The following is a 17,458-nucleotide window of genomic DNA, read 5'->3' on the forward strand; positions in this document are numbered from 1 at the left end:
TGGCTCTGTGAGCACACAATAGTGGAGTGGCAGCGGCGAAAGCGCCAGGCTCTGAGGAAGTGCTGAGTTGGAACCCCACCTCCATCATCATTCTTTCCTGCAACAAACACGTATGGAGCGCTATTGTGAGCCAGACACTGCGCTAGGGCTTGGGGAACCCTGGAAAAAAGGGCAGACATAGAGCCCCAAAGAGCTTACAGATGATCATTCAGGTATATTTAAATAATGGGATAAATTTAAGATTTAATGACAGCACATGAAGGAAAGCCAACCAATACCAGGGTCTAGGAAAGGCTGCTTTGAGGAGGTGGTCATTTAAGCTGAGCATAGATGGAAAAGAGCTATCCAAGCAAAGAGTTGGGTAAGTACCTTCCCAGGGATAGGGAACAACAGGTGAGGAATTGAGAAGAAAGTTGAATTTTTGAGAAACTAAACAAAACCTTGTATAGAGAACGTGAGAGATGTGGGCACAAAACTAGGCCTTAGAGATAGATGAAGGACAAATCATGCAGGCCACTGAATTAATGATTTTGAACTTTATTCTAGAAACTTAGGCTACATTGGTGGCAGTAGAGATTAGGTACAGACTACAGTGGTGGCAGGGAGATGCAGGACTGTGGATAGATTTGAGAAATAATGAGGTGGCCTATTGGTAACAGAATGAATGGGGATGGAGTGTCGAAGTGATTGTCCAGGTGACATCCAAATGTCCATCAGGAGCAACAGGTGATGAGGACAAGATTAAGAGTTCAGTTGTGGATGTATTGACCTTAATGTGCCTGTGAGAGAACCAAGTAGAGGTGTCAGATGCCTTAGATACACAGGTCTGGGCTAAGAATGGTGCCTTGAGTTAGATGTGTACTTCTGGGTGGGCTTAGGGTAACTGAAGCCTGGGGAGTGGTTAAAATCACTATGGAAGAGAATAGAGAAAAGTTGAGAACCAAGGGTGGAGACCTGAGAAACTTAGTATTTAAAGGTGAGGAGCAGAGGGCGGACTCGGCAATGAATATAAGCAGTGAGCAGTCAGGCAGGAGGAAAACCAAGATTGGGCTCATAAACCACGATAAGTGTTGTGTGAATAAGGGAATGGTCAGCTTCATTGGCTGCTGCTCAGACAAGGGAGGTAACTGAAACTTCTCCACTGATTTTACCAACATGGAGGTCTTTGGTGATTGTTTGAGGGTAGAACTTCTCTTAGTCCAACCATGTCATTATTTCAGCTGCTACAGAGGTAGTGAATTCTAGTAAATTTATGATTCCTGTTCCAGGGCAAGGGATGTAAAAAAGTCTTCTTGAGATTTGCATGTCGGCACTTAGGAAGTTTAAACAATATATGTAAATTCCTCTAGTTTTTGTTCAGGTGATTTAGAACCCAGATGGTTCTAAGTGTCTCAAATCATTGGAGAGATTGTTCTCTTAAGGATTAACATTTATGAGATTAAGTATCAAAAAGGTTTTAACAATTGGTCTTCTGGGGACTAAAGCAAAACAAAAAAAACTATGCACACAAAGTATCCAGTTGGAGATGACCTAAAGATTCCCTACAGAGGTTCAACTGATTAAATAAGCACCTACCAAGTTCAAAGAATAGTTCCTGGCATATAGTTAACACTACATAAATGGTAGCTGTTTTCAGTACTGAACTACATATACTATGACTATAAAAATTATTACTATACTCAACTCTTGGCTGCAGGACAAACCAGTTAGTTTTTCTACTCCTCACATGAGCGATGTCAGTGTAGTGCTCACGTTGTCTTCAAGTTGTCCACTTTTCAGGTAGAGGGATGAAAGCTATTCAGGTCTAAATCTGGTTTGAACATTGTGTTTCCCAGGGAATAAATTCAGGGCATGTTAAAACTTTTGACAGACTTGGGTTTGTCAGTGTCCTAAAATCTCTTTCCCACTGTTTAAAAATACCAGAGTATGTCCAGAACCAGAAAGGGTGTCAGCTCTAATTGAGCATAGATCCCAGTGACCTTGATATTGTGGTCACAACTGAATAATGTGGGTGGATATCAGGTTGTAGTAGAGTTGGGTGGGCAGGTGAAAAGGTGCAGAGGATGAGTATGGATGGGAGGCAAGAGATGGGTAAGTAGAAGATAATATAGGGCCAGGGATGTGCATTTTTAACTGGTTTAAACTTTTAAAAATTGGTACACACATTTTTAATTGGTATAATTAGTAAAGTCAAGTTTGCCTTTTCCCAAATTGGTAGGGAATTGAAAAAGGAGACATTTTCATTAAACAGAGAACATTTTAAATGATAATACAGATCTTACAGAGAAGAGGCTGAAGACACTAGAGAGAAAAGTGTAAGGTTCCTGAAAGGAAGGATTGGGATACAGAGAATGGGTAGAGGTACCACATTTTGATGGATGGATGGATACATTTTCTTTTCTAATGGCAAGAAGGGAGAAAAGTATGGGTGTACCTACAGGTAAGTTAGAAATTCTGGTGTTGGAAAGTGGAGGCAGTTCTTGGCCTAATACTTTGATCTCTGTGAAAAGTCCAGGTCATGAGCTGAGAATGGGACAGAGGAGGGAGGTCAGAGATTTGTTGGACAGGACAATGTTTTAAATAGTCTTCAAGAATTCTCAGAGTGGGAAAATGGGCTGCCTAGAGAGCTGTAATAGAAGCACCAACTATTGCTCAGGAAGTATGACCCTCAAGCAAATTGTTTAACTTCTCTAAACCTTAGTTCTCTCATCTGTCAAACAGGGACCAATCTAAGCCAGGCCCCTAACAACAATAAATTGAGTTGTTTTTTTTTTGGTTGTAGCTACCAAGAAAGCTGGCTTCTTTTAGTGTCGCAGATGGGACAGTACCATGTAGGAGTTCAAAGCAATGTTTAATATACAGTTTAAAATATCCAAGTTGTTCTTTCATGTGTAATCTCTCTCTCCAGAGTGTTAATTTGACTAAATTGGTTATATTAAGCAACACAGTTAAATTCACCTAATTTGTGAATTTTACAATGTTAAAACAGACAGTGTTTTATTTTTATATAATCATCATTCAGTAAATGTGACATTGTGAAATAATTATGTTTCAATTTCCTTTTCAATAGAAAGGTTTTCTAAGGAAATGACTTGGAGCCTTCCACATTTATCAGATGCCTTTTCATTATTATTCTCCATTTTTGCAATTCTGGATCCAAACTGCATGGCCCGTTTTGGCAGAAGAGCAGAGGCTGTCAGACCAAGTTCCATTGCTGCAAGACGCAAAATTAGTTTTTCACCAATTCCACGGGGTAAAGTCAAGTTTGCCTTTTCCCAGATTGGTAGGGAATTTAGAAAGGAGACAACATTTTCATCCAGAAAAGGAAATCTAAAATAGATAAATATAAATATAGCCACTATAACAAAATAAGATCAATCTATTATTTCTCTTGTATTTTATTCAATATGTTAAAATTAAAAGTATAAAAATTTCTGAGGACATTATTTTTCTCAAAAATATTCTAGTTATTACACAATTTTACAGCTAAAATTTGATCACATTTAAAAAGTATTTCATAACTAATTCATAACAAGACTAATTCTAATACATACGCTACATAATAACTTGTTTCAATAAATAAATAAATTAGGCCAATGATGTCAAGAAATAATTTCAAATTGTTTCACAAAATGTCTTTGGGAAGCCTTGAAAACAGACATGGTCTTAAGTCAATTATTCAGTCTGTGTCTGCTCTTTATCATGTCTAAAGAAATTGAACTTTAGAGATAGTAAATCAAGGGCTCTACAATCCTGAACTTGTTAAACACTTACTTACGGTAAAACTTATGGTCTCAAAACTGTTTAATTGCATTTAAATCATTTAAATAGCAGTAAATGGTGTAACATAACAAAGCATTAGACTAAAAAAATAACTTCCTGCCTTTTGGTTTCCTAATTTCCTACAAAATTCTGTTTTTTGTTTAAAATACTTTATCATTCTGCCATCTCAATTCTTTAAAATGCAATACAATTACACTTGTGTTTCTATTTCATTACAATTGATTGGCGCTCAAGTAGAGAGACTGGAAGGGGTAAAGGTATTTGTTACATGGAATATTTTATAAAAATGAATAAATTTTAAAAGCAAATTTATATATAAGATAACCTAGTCAAAGTACTACTGTTAATATGTATGTCAAAATTAATAATAAATTTATTAGATTTAGCTATTATAATGGTATTTGTTAAATCACAATTCTGTATTAGCTGTTTTAAACATTCTTTATGTGCATTTTTACCAAAGGGTATCATATGGGGCTTTAGAATTAACTGCTTTTGAACAAAAAAGGCAGCCTACAGTATAGCGGAATATACTTGTACATGATTTATCTGATGAAGGGTTAGGACCCAAAATACATGAAGAGCTCATATGCCTCAACATTGAAAAAACAAATAACCCAATTAAAAAACAGGTGCAGGACCTGAACAGACATTTCTCCAAAGAAGAAATACAAATGGCCGACAGGCACATGAAAAAGATGCTCCACACCACTATTCATCAGGGAAATGCAAATCAAAACCACAATGAGTTATCACCTCACATCAGTTTGAATGGCCACTATCCAAAAGACAAGAAATAATGTGTTGACAAAGATGTGGAGAAAAGGGAGCCTCCCTACACTGTTGGTGGGAATGTCAATTGCTGTAGCCACTATGAAAAGCAGTATGGAGGTTCCTCAAAAAAACTAAAAATAGAAATACCGTAGGACCCAACAATTCCACTTCTAGGAATTTATCTGAAGAAAACAAAATCCCTGATCTGAAAAGATATGCACCCATTTATTGCTGCATTATTTACAACAGCCAAGATATGGAAGCAACCTAAGTGTCCATCAATTGATGAATGGATAAAGATGTGGTACATATACAGTAGGATATTATTCAGCCATAATAAAAGAAAGAAATCCTGCCATTTGTGACAACATGGATGAACCACGAGTGTATTATGCTAAGTGAAATAAGTCAGGAGGAGAAAGACAAATGCCACATGATTTCATTTATTTGTGGAATATAAATGCAAAGCAAAACAGAAGGAACAAAACAGCAGCAGACTCATAGAGAAGGGACTGGTGGTTACCATGGGGGACAGGTTGGAGCGAGTGGGAAGAGTGAGTAGGATAAAGAGGCACAAAAAATTCTCAATCATAATGTAGGTTGGTCACAGGGGTAGTAGTATAGCATGTAGAATATAGCCAATGATTCTGTAACATCTTCCTATGTTGACGAATAGCTGTACTAGTGGGGGTGAGGATTTAATATGGGTAACTGTTGAACCCCTGTGTTGTATACTTGAAACTAAAATAAGACTATATATCAATAAAAACAAATAAAATAGAAAGAAGGCCAAGATAAAATGTTAAAGAAAAATGCATTTTAAGTTATTGTAAATAAAAAAAATTATAATAAATACAGAAATTAGAGCTGAAAAAAAAAAGAATTAACTTTTACCAAAATAAAAAATATTCCCTTATTTCTGACCTACCTGAAACAATGGATTGAATTTCTCTTTTATACACACACACACATTCCCACATGCACTTCAAAAGGGAAACCATTTTACATATTTTGTATTGTATTATTTTTACATATTTTGTATTTGTATATTTTGTATTTGCATTATAAATATTTCTCTCTTTATAATGGAATTTTGAAAATTAGGATGTAATGACATAGTAGTCAGAATGTTACATGTGTCAGAACTGGTAAAAGTAAGGATGATGACTGTGTAAAGGCAACCATGGTTTAGTGGACAGAGGGAAAAACTCAAGGAGGGACAAAGAAGTGTGAAATCTCAGAGTGGTGTATTATGATGTTCCAGTTCCTATGAAGCTTGTTTGGACTCCCTGTTCTTGCATACTTGCACCTTCTAATAAACTACTATTTAATAAACTACTTGAATAAACTTCCATTTTTTATAACTAAATAACACACCTTCTTGTATTCTTAATGCTTTAAAAAGCTGTGTTCAAGCAGTTGTTTATTACCATTGGAAATATATTGTTGGTAAAAATAAACACTTGAGATCACAAAAGAATACACATATGAAATGCCTTGATATCTCTGAAGGTTTAGGTACTCTGAAACAGATGACTAATTGTGTTAAAAAAACACAGAGGGGAATTCAGGACTGGAAAACCATTTAAATCAGTATGGAGGTATACATACGAGGTGGGAGGAGAAAGCTTGGGAGTACGTCCTTGGGAGTATACCTGCTTAGTATTTCACTTTCTCAATTTTAGTCTCTTTCATGGTAGTTTTAAAAGCATGATGTTGCTGTATTGTCTTTGAAAACTACAGGGAAGACATTGCTTGGAGATGAGTTCTGGAAAACAACTGTTCCTCTGGTTCCTCCCCAGCTTTGATTCTGACTGACTGTGTTTGTAATATTAAGCCAAGATAATATTGTTGCTGTTATTCATTTGAACAGTCTCCAAAAAAAAAGAAACATAAAAAAAAATCTCCTTCTACAGTCTACTGTTTTTACAAAATTACTCAACAACATTAAGATCGATAAGATTACCTTGCTTCTTTCCCATGATCACCAATAACTCTGTCATCACGACCAAGATTTCTGGACGAAATTCGACCCATGTCCATCTTGATTTCCTTATTCAATCCTTCCATTCCCTGTGTCTGAAAGCTGAGCCGATGACGGGAATAACCGGCAAGTTGCTCATCAGCACCAATTCCAGTAAGAACTACCTATAAAGTTTGAAAGATTTCCATGTGAAAAAATGTTTTCTATTATACAGTAAGGGAAATAAAAGCAAAGTTTTGAAAATACAATCTCAATAACATTTTCAAAGGAAAACTACAAGGTGAAGTCATAAGAGTAAAATATGCCCAAAATTTCAAAAAGTGTGTAGTAGTTTAAATGCAACCAAAATATGCTATCCTCCTGCAACCATGTTCAAAGCTTTAAGGGTCAAAATTAGGTCTCAAAAATTCTAGCAGAAATAATATGCCATACCTTTGCATTACTCTGATATGACTGCATTTCGTCCTGAGTCATTAACCAACCCATTCCTCTGGAAGCAAACCAGACTGCACAGCCAATGCTATCATCCAACACTGTATCCAAGGGCTGAACTAAGTGGCATATTCGAGTTCTTCTTAGTTTTTGCAGTTCGTCCAGAGAAACATTAATTTCAACAAAATTCCAAATCCGGGAAGGGTTAGCAGCTTGTAGTTCCTTCAGTCCTGCTCTTCCTGTGATTCGATCTGGTACAGTAGATTGTTTGTCAGCACTATCAGCAGCTGCAGCAGTATTTCTAGAGGATTTTTCAGAAGGTATTTCACAATGATGTTTCTGTTTTCTCTTTTTGTTACAGTTAGTTGATAGGGTCTTTTCTTCAGTCTTGAAAGCCACATTAAGGAGATCGACTGGTTCATCTAAAGGAATATGACGGTCAGCAAGGGTCGCGATAACCATGGAATCAATACCACCAGAAAACAGGATTGCAACATTTGCTTTCCTTTCACAAGTTTTCAAAACTTCACTTGGTGCCAGACTGTCATCCCTAGGTAAACACAAGACACGTCTCCTGACTGCGACACTTAGGACATCAATGAATTGTTGAACAACTTTCTTCATGTGCCCATCGGTAAGAAAGACCTCCAGTGTCTCTCTCGTAGGTGGGACACTGGAAATGTTACTGCAATGAATTTCAAATGGACATTGTGGCAACGTCATATTTAAAGGAACAACAGGTTCTTTAACATATAGTTTGGCTTCATTCTCTACCACTGATACAAACGTTGGCAAGTTTGCTGAAATCTGAGTCAGGCTATTAACACATTCTTTGATAACATTCTCTCCAGAAATGTATTTCCAAGGATATAATTTTAAAATGACTGAATTGGAAATGGAAGAGAACTTGAGATCAATTCTGAAAATTCCAGATGCTGGAACTTCTTGCCATTGATTGGCCATACCAGATGTCTGACTGCCAACTGAAGAGAGGCAGAAACTCCTGCCCAAATTACTAAAATGCCAAAGCAAGCTACGGCGGCCAAAAAAGTCCCTACCAAACCATAAGTAATGACTAGATGCTTGATAATATATAAAAGACCAAGGACCTTGGACATCTGCGAAGAGTGACAAAATATCAGATTCACTCTTACAAGAGGAAAGATAATTAAACATTATCTGAGTATCATTCTCTTCAGCCTCAACCTTTATCCCACTAAAGACTTCTCCATTCCACAGGAACACATTGCCTCTTTCGTCTTCCACAGGCTGGGCAGTCAAAATACCTCTTAAGTGAAGGACATGACCAGAAAATAAACAGTGGTAATTAGCATTGAACTTTAACAACTGTTTACTACTATCAGGTCCTCGCCGTTTAAGGTTATACAGTAAGTCTTCTTTCAAAGCTTTGTGGAAATGCTCCACAGAAAAGCTTACAGAACAACAAATGCCACACATTGTTATGTGAAATCAAGTTGACTATTTCTTGATTTTGGTCTTCTCTGAGTTTTCTATTTCTTGGTATTCTTTTTTCAGCTCATCCAATATATCTGTGGAGGGAGGGGAAAAGAACTATTATGCAAAATAAAAACTGCCTAGTAATTCATAGGATGACATACAGTATTTACCAAGATCAAACCATTTGAGTATATGCACTGTTAAGGTGAACAACTTACAACAGGCTTTTAATAATAAGTGTTTATCTTTTAGGAAAATAGTTTATTAGATGCTTGTTTTTGCAGTTCATATATATCATCTTATTAAAATCCCACAAGACTTCGGAGGCTCAAAGTAATTCACTCGAAGTCACAAAGGTAGAAAGTAGCAGAACAGTTTTTCATACCTAGCTCTGTCTAAAACTCTAAAGATGTATTAATAATTATTGCTTTTGAACACATCTTATGTATTTTTATTTGATTTCATCTTTACTGTACATGCATGTTTGGAAGGCTAACTTGATGAAAACCCAACCATTGCATCAATTTCATTTACAGGTATACTACCATCCAATCTTTAGATATATATTAAACATTCAGATATAGACAGTGTAATTAGGTACTACCACGAAATTCTATAGAAAGCCTACAAAAGAATTTGTATATTTGCATGTAATATACCGAAAAACTTACTTTTGCTTTCAGAAAGCATTTCTGTTCGGTCTGCAAGAAAGAATATGTTGCTGTTCTGTTGCTGCCGATATACTTTCTGCAAAACATAATTCAGGCTAATATGATTTCATCTAAAAAGTATCAGCTATCAGAACTTTGAACCCTACTATTGCTTATTCTTGAACTTCACTAACATATGTTCAGAACAATACCTTAGCAAATATGGATATATAAGAGTCACCTATTGTTGTACCATCTAGAACTTGTTACCATTTATATTGAGGTGAAACTTTTTCTCTGCATAAACAATACCAATATTTTTAACAAAAAAAGGCTCCTATTATAACTACAGATTTATAATTTGCTTTTATCAATGAACAATATATTGAGAACACCTTATTAATAAGGAATAATTACATAAAAAGATATTTATAACATGACTATATGTGTATAACATATTACAGTTGGTTAGTTCTCAAGTTTTAGACATTAATGGTGTTACCAACTTTTCACTGTGATAAATTAATGTTGTGGTGAACATCTCTGTAACAAAATCTTTGGGCACTCCCATGATTCTTTTCTAAGTATCAATTCTTTTAAACAGAACTGTTGGGTCCAAGTATTATAGACTTTTAAGGCTTTGGTACATTCTGACAATTTGCCCTCTAGAAAGTTTGTATCAATTGTATCAAGTATGTCAATTTAACTTCTAATGTTATACAAGTAAAATATCAGAAATGTCTAACCTGTCAGTCATCAGTCTTTAACATGCTTTAAAAGGCTCGAAATATTTCTTCTGGAACTTTAAAATGTCATTTGTGCAGCATAATTACAAATGAAGCAGTAGATTGCTTGTTTATGAATACACTAATGGAAATATCTTTACATAACCATGTTAAATACTTGGAAGATTTGTGTAAAAAAAAATTGGAGGGTAAGGGGAAGCAATTTATCCTTTGTTTTTTCCAACAGTTATCCACATTCACTTAAAGGAATAGTTTCTTCTCTTTTCAATATATTTAAAGTTCATTTATTTCAAAAGAAAACACCAAATTCAAGTTCTATAAAATAAATATCATTAGTGATTACAGCTCCAAGACACCATAGTACAATTAGTATCATTTGGTTCATAAGTAATGTGAATTGCACAGGAGGGGAAAAGATATCATCAACTATGATTAAATATATATATCTGTATATGAGATATATATATACATGTATATATAAAATCTTAGCTCCTTTTCACTTTTGCAATTTAACTGAAAAGATGCTGAAATCTTATTATTTTAATGTCAATATAAATCTTTTATATATAATTAATATAACTTTAGTATATAATCAGTAAGTTATAATCAAATATTCCTGCATACTATTCAGAATTACTCTAATAACTCACCCTGTTCTTCTTCAGGTTAGAAAGTTCATCCACAACGATTTTTTGTTCTTTAATCTATTGAAATAAAAGAAAAACTTAAATCACAGGTTATCAAAGTATGCTTAGTGAGGGCCCTTTAACAGATGGGCTAAAGGGAATATACTGTACTGATTGTCCAAACAGGCAGTCTGTGAATATAAAGATTCTTTTTAATGGCAGTCTGTGTGGAGGTGCAGGTGGTGGAAAGTTGGAGGAGGAAAGCATCATTAGACTTGTCAAGTTTAGTCCATTGAGTCCAGACAGAGGGTTTGATTTTGGTAATGAGCATTCATGCAAGGGCAATAGTTACTAAACAAGGTTTACACCTTTTACTCAAGAAAGACAATACACATGAAAAGTAATTACAGTTTTTCAATGATTCAAGTTCTTTTTGTTTTTTCCTTTTCTAAACAGCAAATGGAATGAGGGTTGGGCTACCCTCACACACTTGATACTAATACTTTTCATGATTTATATACTGAATGGCACAGCCAGACATTCTGAACAAGCGAGTAGTACTAAATGCCCTATCTGGATCTGTAAGAGCTAACACTTTTCATCTTTGCTTTATTCCACTTTGTATTTCAAAGACTAGCTGGCATTGTTGAATTAGGCCTCACTTTTTATTAGTTGGAGAAGGCTCAACTAAGTGGTAATGAAGTTCCTCTTTTCAGTAACAGTACTTGTTTTGAGAATATGACTATTATATAGTAGCACTAGAGCCTCTAAAAGCAGATTTTATAATCTTTCTCCTGCTTTGCACACCTCAGGAATCTGTCACACATCACTGTAAGTAGTTTGCTACATAGTAATCAGAATGCCATGTGTGTGGTTTGAAAATTCACCTCCCACCAGGGTGTACCATTCATTCTGTCTCTCAGTTGGGGTTAGTGTAGTAATTGACTAGATTGAGTTGAATTTCAACATCGAATTTGTACAACCTCCTTGAGACTTATGTTTGAATAGCGCATTTCCATTTATTTGAGGAATGGCAGGTACACATTTTACTTTACTTCAAACAAGGAAACTGGCAAGATTACAGACTTGCCCAAGGTTGTCACTGTTAGTTTTGAACAGAACCAAAGTAGAATCTAGGACATCTAATACCTGAAAGGCTATAACCATCCCCATCTCCAATTTATATGTATTTTTAAATGTCTGTTTATGGCAGTTAAGACTTACATTATCGGCTCCCACCTCTTTTTTGGGGGGGTAGAACTGTTACAATCAGACACGTGTTTAAGGATCATTGCTCTGGCTAGAGTGGAGAACAGGTCGGGACGAGTTAAGGAATGAATGAAGGAGACCAGTAAGGAAACCGTTGCAGGGTTTCTGATGGTAGATGAAGGTGGCTGGTTTAGGATGTTTTGTGTGTACAAAGTGATGAAGGGACACACATCGAAAGGAACTTTATAAGTAGAATTGATAGGACTTCATAATGGACGTCAGGGATGGCTGCCAGGGTACTGGCATGGACAAATGGTTGGGAAGTGGTGACATTTTCTGAGATGGAGAATATCTGCAGCCGATTTGGGGTGGGCGGTATTTTCTAAAAGTTCAAAGAGTAGAGGAAAAACAACAACGAAACCTCCGCCACACTGCCTCCTTGGTCTGACCTCGGGGCAAGTTTCATGGTCTCCCTTTAACTGTAGCTGTCACGTGTTAAGCCTAAAAAGAGCAACGCTGCTGGACAAAGCCAAGGCCGGGCCACGGGGCCGCGGTGGGCCTTCTCCGGGGACGAGCGGAGGTCTATCCCGAGCCATAGGTCCTTCTCGCCTCGTCCCACACTCACCTTACTGCTCAGGTCCTCTTTGTGCAGGATCGAGTTCTCCGTAGGGACCGGCGCGGCTCCGTCCTCCGGTCGCGACCCCCCGCTAGGCATCTCCACCCAGAGTGAGATTCCCGGAGAGCTGAGCCCCGCAGCCGGCAGTCCCCAGTCTTCGCGCGTGCGCGCTCCCAGCGGCTCCACCCACTCCTTTCCAGAGTCCTACCAATAGCGGCGCGCACTCACGAGAACGCCTGCGCAGTACGGATCTGGCGTGAAAGCAGTGGCGCGCGTGCGCACAGTTGCGTAGAAGCGCGTGAGCAGAGCCTGGTTATGAAATCTGAAACATTCCGGAGCGGTCCCCTAGCGGCTACCGTGTAGAAACGCTTCTGTGGTCTTTTCACCCTCTGGCATCCAGTAGACTGTGAATTGAATGCACCCCCCAGTGGTAAATGAAAAATAGAGGTGAGGTAGCAAGCAATACTGCTTACATCAGGGCAAGGATAGGGAGCGAGGCACAGATTTAAGAGACACATTGTTGGCGACGGAACTGTACAGACTTGGTAAAGTTTTTGTTGATTTGTTTTAGGGTTAAAAGATAAATACAGGATGACCAGTTAAATATGAAGTAAAACAAAAATTTGGCATTCTTTTAACGTATCTCCTGGCTCCATTCCCTAAAAACCTTTAGGTTCACTACAGTTGAGCTGGTGGGAACATAGGAACATGCTTCTCCTGATATATGGGATGTCATTTTAATAGTGTTTGGAAGTGAAGGTGAGGCTTATCTGTAAAGCTGAAGAGACTGAGTCTCCTGGCATTTTAGTCTTTTTTTTTGTACCCCACCTTCTACAGCAGTGGCTTAGCTCCCACTCTTTTTTTCCCCCAGTTATTTCCATACTGAGTGGCTGGAAACATTGCTGATTGGTTTACAGCTGTTCACCCCCTTTGGGGGGTGCTTATGGTTCTGCCTTCTTGTGATGTTTCTGTTTATTTACAAGGGCCAGTCAAGATGATATAATATATTAAACAAAGTAATCATAATCATATCAGTGTGGGGTTAAGCTCTCTTCAAAGTTCTTTCAAGTTTTATCTTACTTTTCATGCTTATCCAGTTGCTTCTATATTCCCCTTCAGCTGCTGCAATTCCTGCATTGTTTGAAGTCACACTTTAGGGCTACATGGTATTATTTGTCTTGTCTGACTGGTTCAGAATTGCACACCTGGAGCCCACCATACAGCTAGCTAGGCTGTTCTTCCTTTTAAGTCCATTGCTGTCGTATATCCTACTTAATAGAATAATTTCATGTGTATTAATGCTATGTAGCAGTCTGATACTACATTCTTAATATATTTCAGTCTATTTAACAATACGTAGTTCACTATTGACCATTTTGTAAAAATAGCATGTGTTATTAGTCTGGCTTCCAAGGTTTTGAATGAATAGCTCTCCCAAGCACTGTTTTTCCTTGCTTTCTCAGTGGACTTCAATACAGATTTGTTTTTAGCCACATGGTTCTCCTTTTCTCTCCCAGATGAGGTGTGAAATAGTGCTGTGGTTCCTAAATACTAGTTAACAGGTGGGTGCTCTTCTCATACAAAATCTCCTGAAAATCTTGTTCATATACATACATATTTCTCAGTCCTTTCTCCAGATTTACTGAAACAAGTCTTTGGGAATGGATATGGTTATCTGCTGCCGAACATAGTCCTTACCATTTACCCTATAATCAAAAGGCTGGGCTTGAATTTTGGCTTCTACATTTATTAGATGTGTAGCTTTGGTTAAGTCATTAACCTCCCAAGCCCCAGTTTCCTAATCTGTAAAATGGGAGTAATAATAGTACCTACCTAAAAGGGTTGCTGTGAGGATTAAATGAGTTAATTTTTGTAGAGTATAACAATTTCAGGTACATAGTAAGTAGTATCGAAGTATGCATTACATAGATAAATCAGAAGTTGCCCCAGATGAATTTGACACAGCAAGGTTTATGAACGAATGGAATGGAAAGAACCATGCTTGAAATGCTTGACTGTTTCTTATTGAAGATATGTCATCTCTTTTACTTCTAGTGATTGTCAACAGGGCTGGAGGTACTTTTGGCGGCCACAGTCTTTACATGGTCTGTTAACTCTGATGGAGTGGGACTAACTGGGAGTAAATTGGAACAAGATAGGCTGAACCACAAGCTCTTCCTAAGAAGCCTAGACTAGCAGGCCAAAGGGTTGCCTCATTAAGCAGACAGCACTGGAAATTGTATGGGGTGGGAATCAGATGGACTCTAGGACCAAATAACAAGGAGTAAAATCAAGGGAGTAATGATATTGTAATCTAAATACGTTATGTGCATCAGAAATTCTGTCAGAAGATGACAGGACCTGAGATATTGGACTGATTTTTATAAGCAGAGCTCTAGTATCTGGAAGGGATACTACTGGGTCCTTATCACATAAGCACTGTGGGGAGGAGGCAGCACCTTAGTCTTGGTAAGGAAGCATAGCAGGCTGGTCTTGGTCTGTTAAGGGAAATGGCTGTGTCTCCAGGTACTGGTTTGGAGGTGAGTAAACCCTTTCTGTCTGAGGTAAGATTGGTTCTAAAGCTTACTTAGCTTCAGACATGCGATATGGATATCAAGTAACCTGGACTACTATGGCCAATATCACTTTGGGGCTCTCCTGCAGGGCAGAGACTAGGGTGAAACAAATGAGGCACCTAGGGTACAAAATATAAGGGTACACTCACTCTCAGGGTCTTTCAAGAGAGTGCCTCTTTAAAATTTCCACCTAGGTACCTCTTAAACATCACTCTAGTCTCAGCCCTGCTAAGGCACCCACTGGATTTGAAGATTTCATTGTTGGTGGTTCTGTTTTGCAATATAGTGTTAAGTGTGGTTTGTGAATGACACCAGTGAAAGATGCTTCATATGTATCTATACATGACTGACAATTATGAAAAAGATTGATTAAAATTATCTTAACTTCTGCCATATGGAAGCCATAGTCCACCTGCTTTCCCCATGCTTAAAAAGTTTTGGTCATTATTGAAGAAGAAAAACTAAACCTAACCATGTCTGTGAGTTAGATCACAGTGAATGGCTGAGTTGATTGAATGAAGAATTTATGAATTGTTTAATATTCCGAGGAGTTTACAAATAATGATTAGGTATTTACTGTTACCAAATTTGCATTTAGATGCTTTTAAAACATATGGAAATATGTCCATTTGAGTGAATCAACAGGGACAAAGTCTAATTGGTGTATTAGTGATAAATATTTATGTATTCAAATAATGTTTTCCTTTATAGAATGCCCTCATTATAATGCAGAACTCTTGAACTGGTTATTTTTACTCTATTTCTGATTGTTAGCTATAATAAAACTTTACAAAGCTGTTAATCAAACTCTGTTGATGGCGACAGTGTAACTCTACGTTTGTGTCTTAAATTTGTTTTTCTATGTGAAGCAACTAGCCAGTAAAATGCTGTTCATGTTATTAGAGAGTAAGCAAGTAAGTTAGTTCAGTTTGTGCTTGCTTGTAGGTTCTGTTGTTTTAGGGTTAAAAGCATTGCTGCGCTGTGGTTATTGACTTGCCCTAGTCAAACAGCACACACAAAACACAACACACAGGTATGTGTCTGTAGCTCCCAGTGATTTTATAGTGGACGTTGAGTGTGCAAGGCTGAGATTACATTTTGAATGACCAAAGCCATGCTTACTGCGGGTTTGATGCCATCACAGGGGTGGTTGTTACTGCACTGAAAACTGTGGTTGAGGCTCCTTGAAAGAAGGGGCATAGGATGGCTTTTGCAGAAGAAAGGTGTATGTAGGAGGCAGGGGAAGATGCAGGAGGTGAAAGAGTATAAAGAAGTTGGGTATGAGAACTTGGGAGATTATTTTGTTCAACCAGAAATTATGATCAAACCTCTGATACTAATATTTGAACTAATTGTGTTTTTATTTAGAATTAAGTAAATGAAGACAAAATACAACTTTGTAGACTTCCCCATAAATATAAAACTAGAACTGGGCTTTCTTCTACAGGTTACATGGCACATGGTTAAAAGTGTTTAATTCAGCTAAAGAAACTTTTATGTAGGCATGAATTTGTCTATCATCAGACTCACAAGACCCTGAACCTTTTTTTCATTTTTTATTCAGTTCAGGAATTCTTCTATTAATACATTTTTTTCTTGAAAAACAAAATATTTCATGAACTTCTTAAGAATAGTAGCTTAAATATTATATCCCTATGATAAATTAAGGCTTACATATTAAAGTAAGAACTAGAAAGGAACTGGTGGGAGTTTCCTTACTGGGAACTAAATATACCTGAAACTAGCTCTCTGAAGCTGGTGTAATACTTTATAGCCCTATTTTAGAGTGATAGGCTCTGCTTCCAAACTCTACAGTATCTCAGTTTTTTTCTTTACTCTCTATGCCTAGCTGTTTCTTATTCTAAATTCATGAATTTTGATTAAGGGGTCTCATCATAAAGTTTATCTGATCCCTATTGATAAACTAAACAAAACCAACAGCATCAATAAAAGTCCTATGGTATTCCATTGTTTACTCTTTCATGTAGATAGGAAATTATTCAACCTCTCAGGATAATTAAATTCTAGTCTAAAAATGTGGAATCCTAGCTTATAAATACGAGATAGTTCTGATTCACTACCTAATTCACTAGATATTTTCTAACTCATTGAGCAAGTCTCAAGAGTCCTGTGCCTCAGCTTCCTGTTCTGCAAGATAAGGCAAATGATTAGCATTTGCATTATAAGAGTGTTCTTAAGTACAGCTAGAGTGAAAAGATTTCTTAAGCACAGCTAAAATAAAAAGAAACACAAACTAATGTTGACACTCCCTTGGATATAGAATACTCAAACAGAAGTTCTTAATAAACTTTCCAGGAATTAGTTTTTAAAGCTCTTCTATAATTGAAGACCCAGTTCATCTCTAACGATACAGTCTTACATACCATCTAGAAAGACAATATTTATAATATATATATATATATCCCAAACATCAATCATCACAGAAGCAAAGAATCTGAAAGTTAAAATACATGGCTACCAATTCAATTCATGACTAGGATTTTTAACTTAACCTCATTTATAGTTTCAGAATAAAAATACCAACAGTACATTCTATCAACATGATTTCTTTCTTCCTTTGGGAAATATCTCACCAAATGTGTA

At 36.9% G+C, this 17,458-nt stretch overlaps 2 protein-coding genes across 3 annotated transcripts; both read right to left on the bottom strand.

Annotated features, from left to right (window-relative positions):
- Positions 1–2,832: 2,832 nt before the first annotated feature.
- Positions 2,833–8,431, bottom strand: ASNSD1 (asparagine synthetase domain containing 1). The gene is made up of 3 exons (XM_037015084.2): positions 6,974–8,431; positions 6,524–6,705; positions 2,833–3,330 (listed from the first exon to the last, which is right to left on the bottom strand). The coding sequence occupies exons 1-3, from the start codon at positions 8,429–8,431 to the stop codon at positions 3,045–3,047; spliced, it is 1,926 nt and encodes a 641-aa protein (XP_036870979.1). The 3' UTR covers positions 2,833–3,044.
- ASDURF (ASNSD1 upstream open reading frame) lies at positions 8,411–12,465 on the bottom strand. Of its 2 annotated transcripts, none has more exons than XM_017657943.3 (4): positions 12,288–12,465; positions 10,478–10,531; positions 9,103–9,178; positions 8,411–8,545 (listed from the first exon to the last, which is right to left on the bottom strand). In XM_017657943.3, the coding sequence occupies exons 1-4, from the start codon at positions 12,375–12,377 to the stop codon at positions 8,511–8,513; spliced, it is 255 nt and encodes an 84-aa protein (XP_017513432.2). In that variant the 5' UTR covers positions 12,378–12,465; the 3' UTR covers positions 8,411–8,510. The 2 variants fall into 2 exon arrangements, with proteins under 2 accessions (XP_017513432.2, XP_036870981.1); XM_037015086.2 differs by having other exon boundaries at positions 8,411–8,523; positions 12,288–12,463.
- Positions 12,466–17,458: the final 4,993 nt, after the last annotated feature.

The sequence above is a fragment of the Manis javanica genome, chromosome 12 (assembly GCF_040802235.1).
Source record: "Manis javanica isolate MJ-LG chromosome 12, MJ_LKY, whole genome shotgun sequence".
NCBI classification, from domain to species: domain Eukaryota; kingdom Metazoa; phylum Chordata; class Mammalia; order Pholidota; family Manidae; genus Manis; species Manis javanica.

Bases quoted from the DNA above. Each gene is read 5' to 3' on its own strand.
- ASNSD1 (XM_037015084.2), bottom strand. From the start codon at position 8,431: ATGTGTGGCATTTGTTGTTCTGTAAGCTTTTCTGTGGAGCATTTCCAC. The intron at 6,706-6,973 runs GTATGGCATATT...CAAACTTTATAG, and splicing joins CATATCAGAGTAATGCAAAG to GTAGTTCTTACTGGAATTGG. The intron at 3,331-6,523 runs GTAATCTTATCG...TATCTATTTTAG, and splicing joins GATCATGGGAAAGAAGCAAG to ATTTCCTTTTCTGGATGAAA.
- ASDURF (XM_037015086.2), bottom strand. From the start codon at position 12,377: ATGCCTAGCGGGGGGTCGCGACCGGAGGACGGAGCCGCGCCGGTCCCT. The intron at 10,532-12,287 runs GTGAGTGTGGGA...TTATTTCAATAG, and splicing joins AAGAGGACCTGAGCAGTAAG to ATTAAAGAACAAAAAATCGT. The intron at 8,524-9,102 runs GTAAGTTTTTCG...CTCCCTCCACAG, and splicing joins AATGCTTTCTGAAAGCAAAA to ATATATTGGATGAGCTGAAA.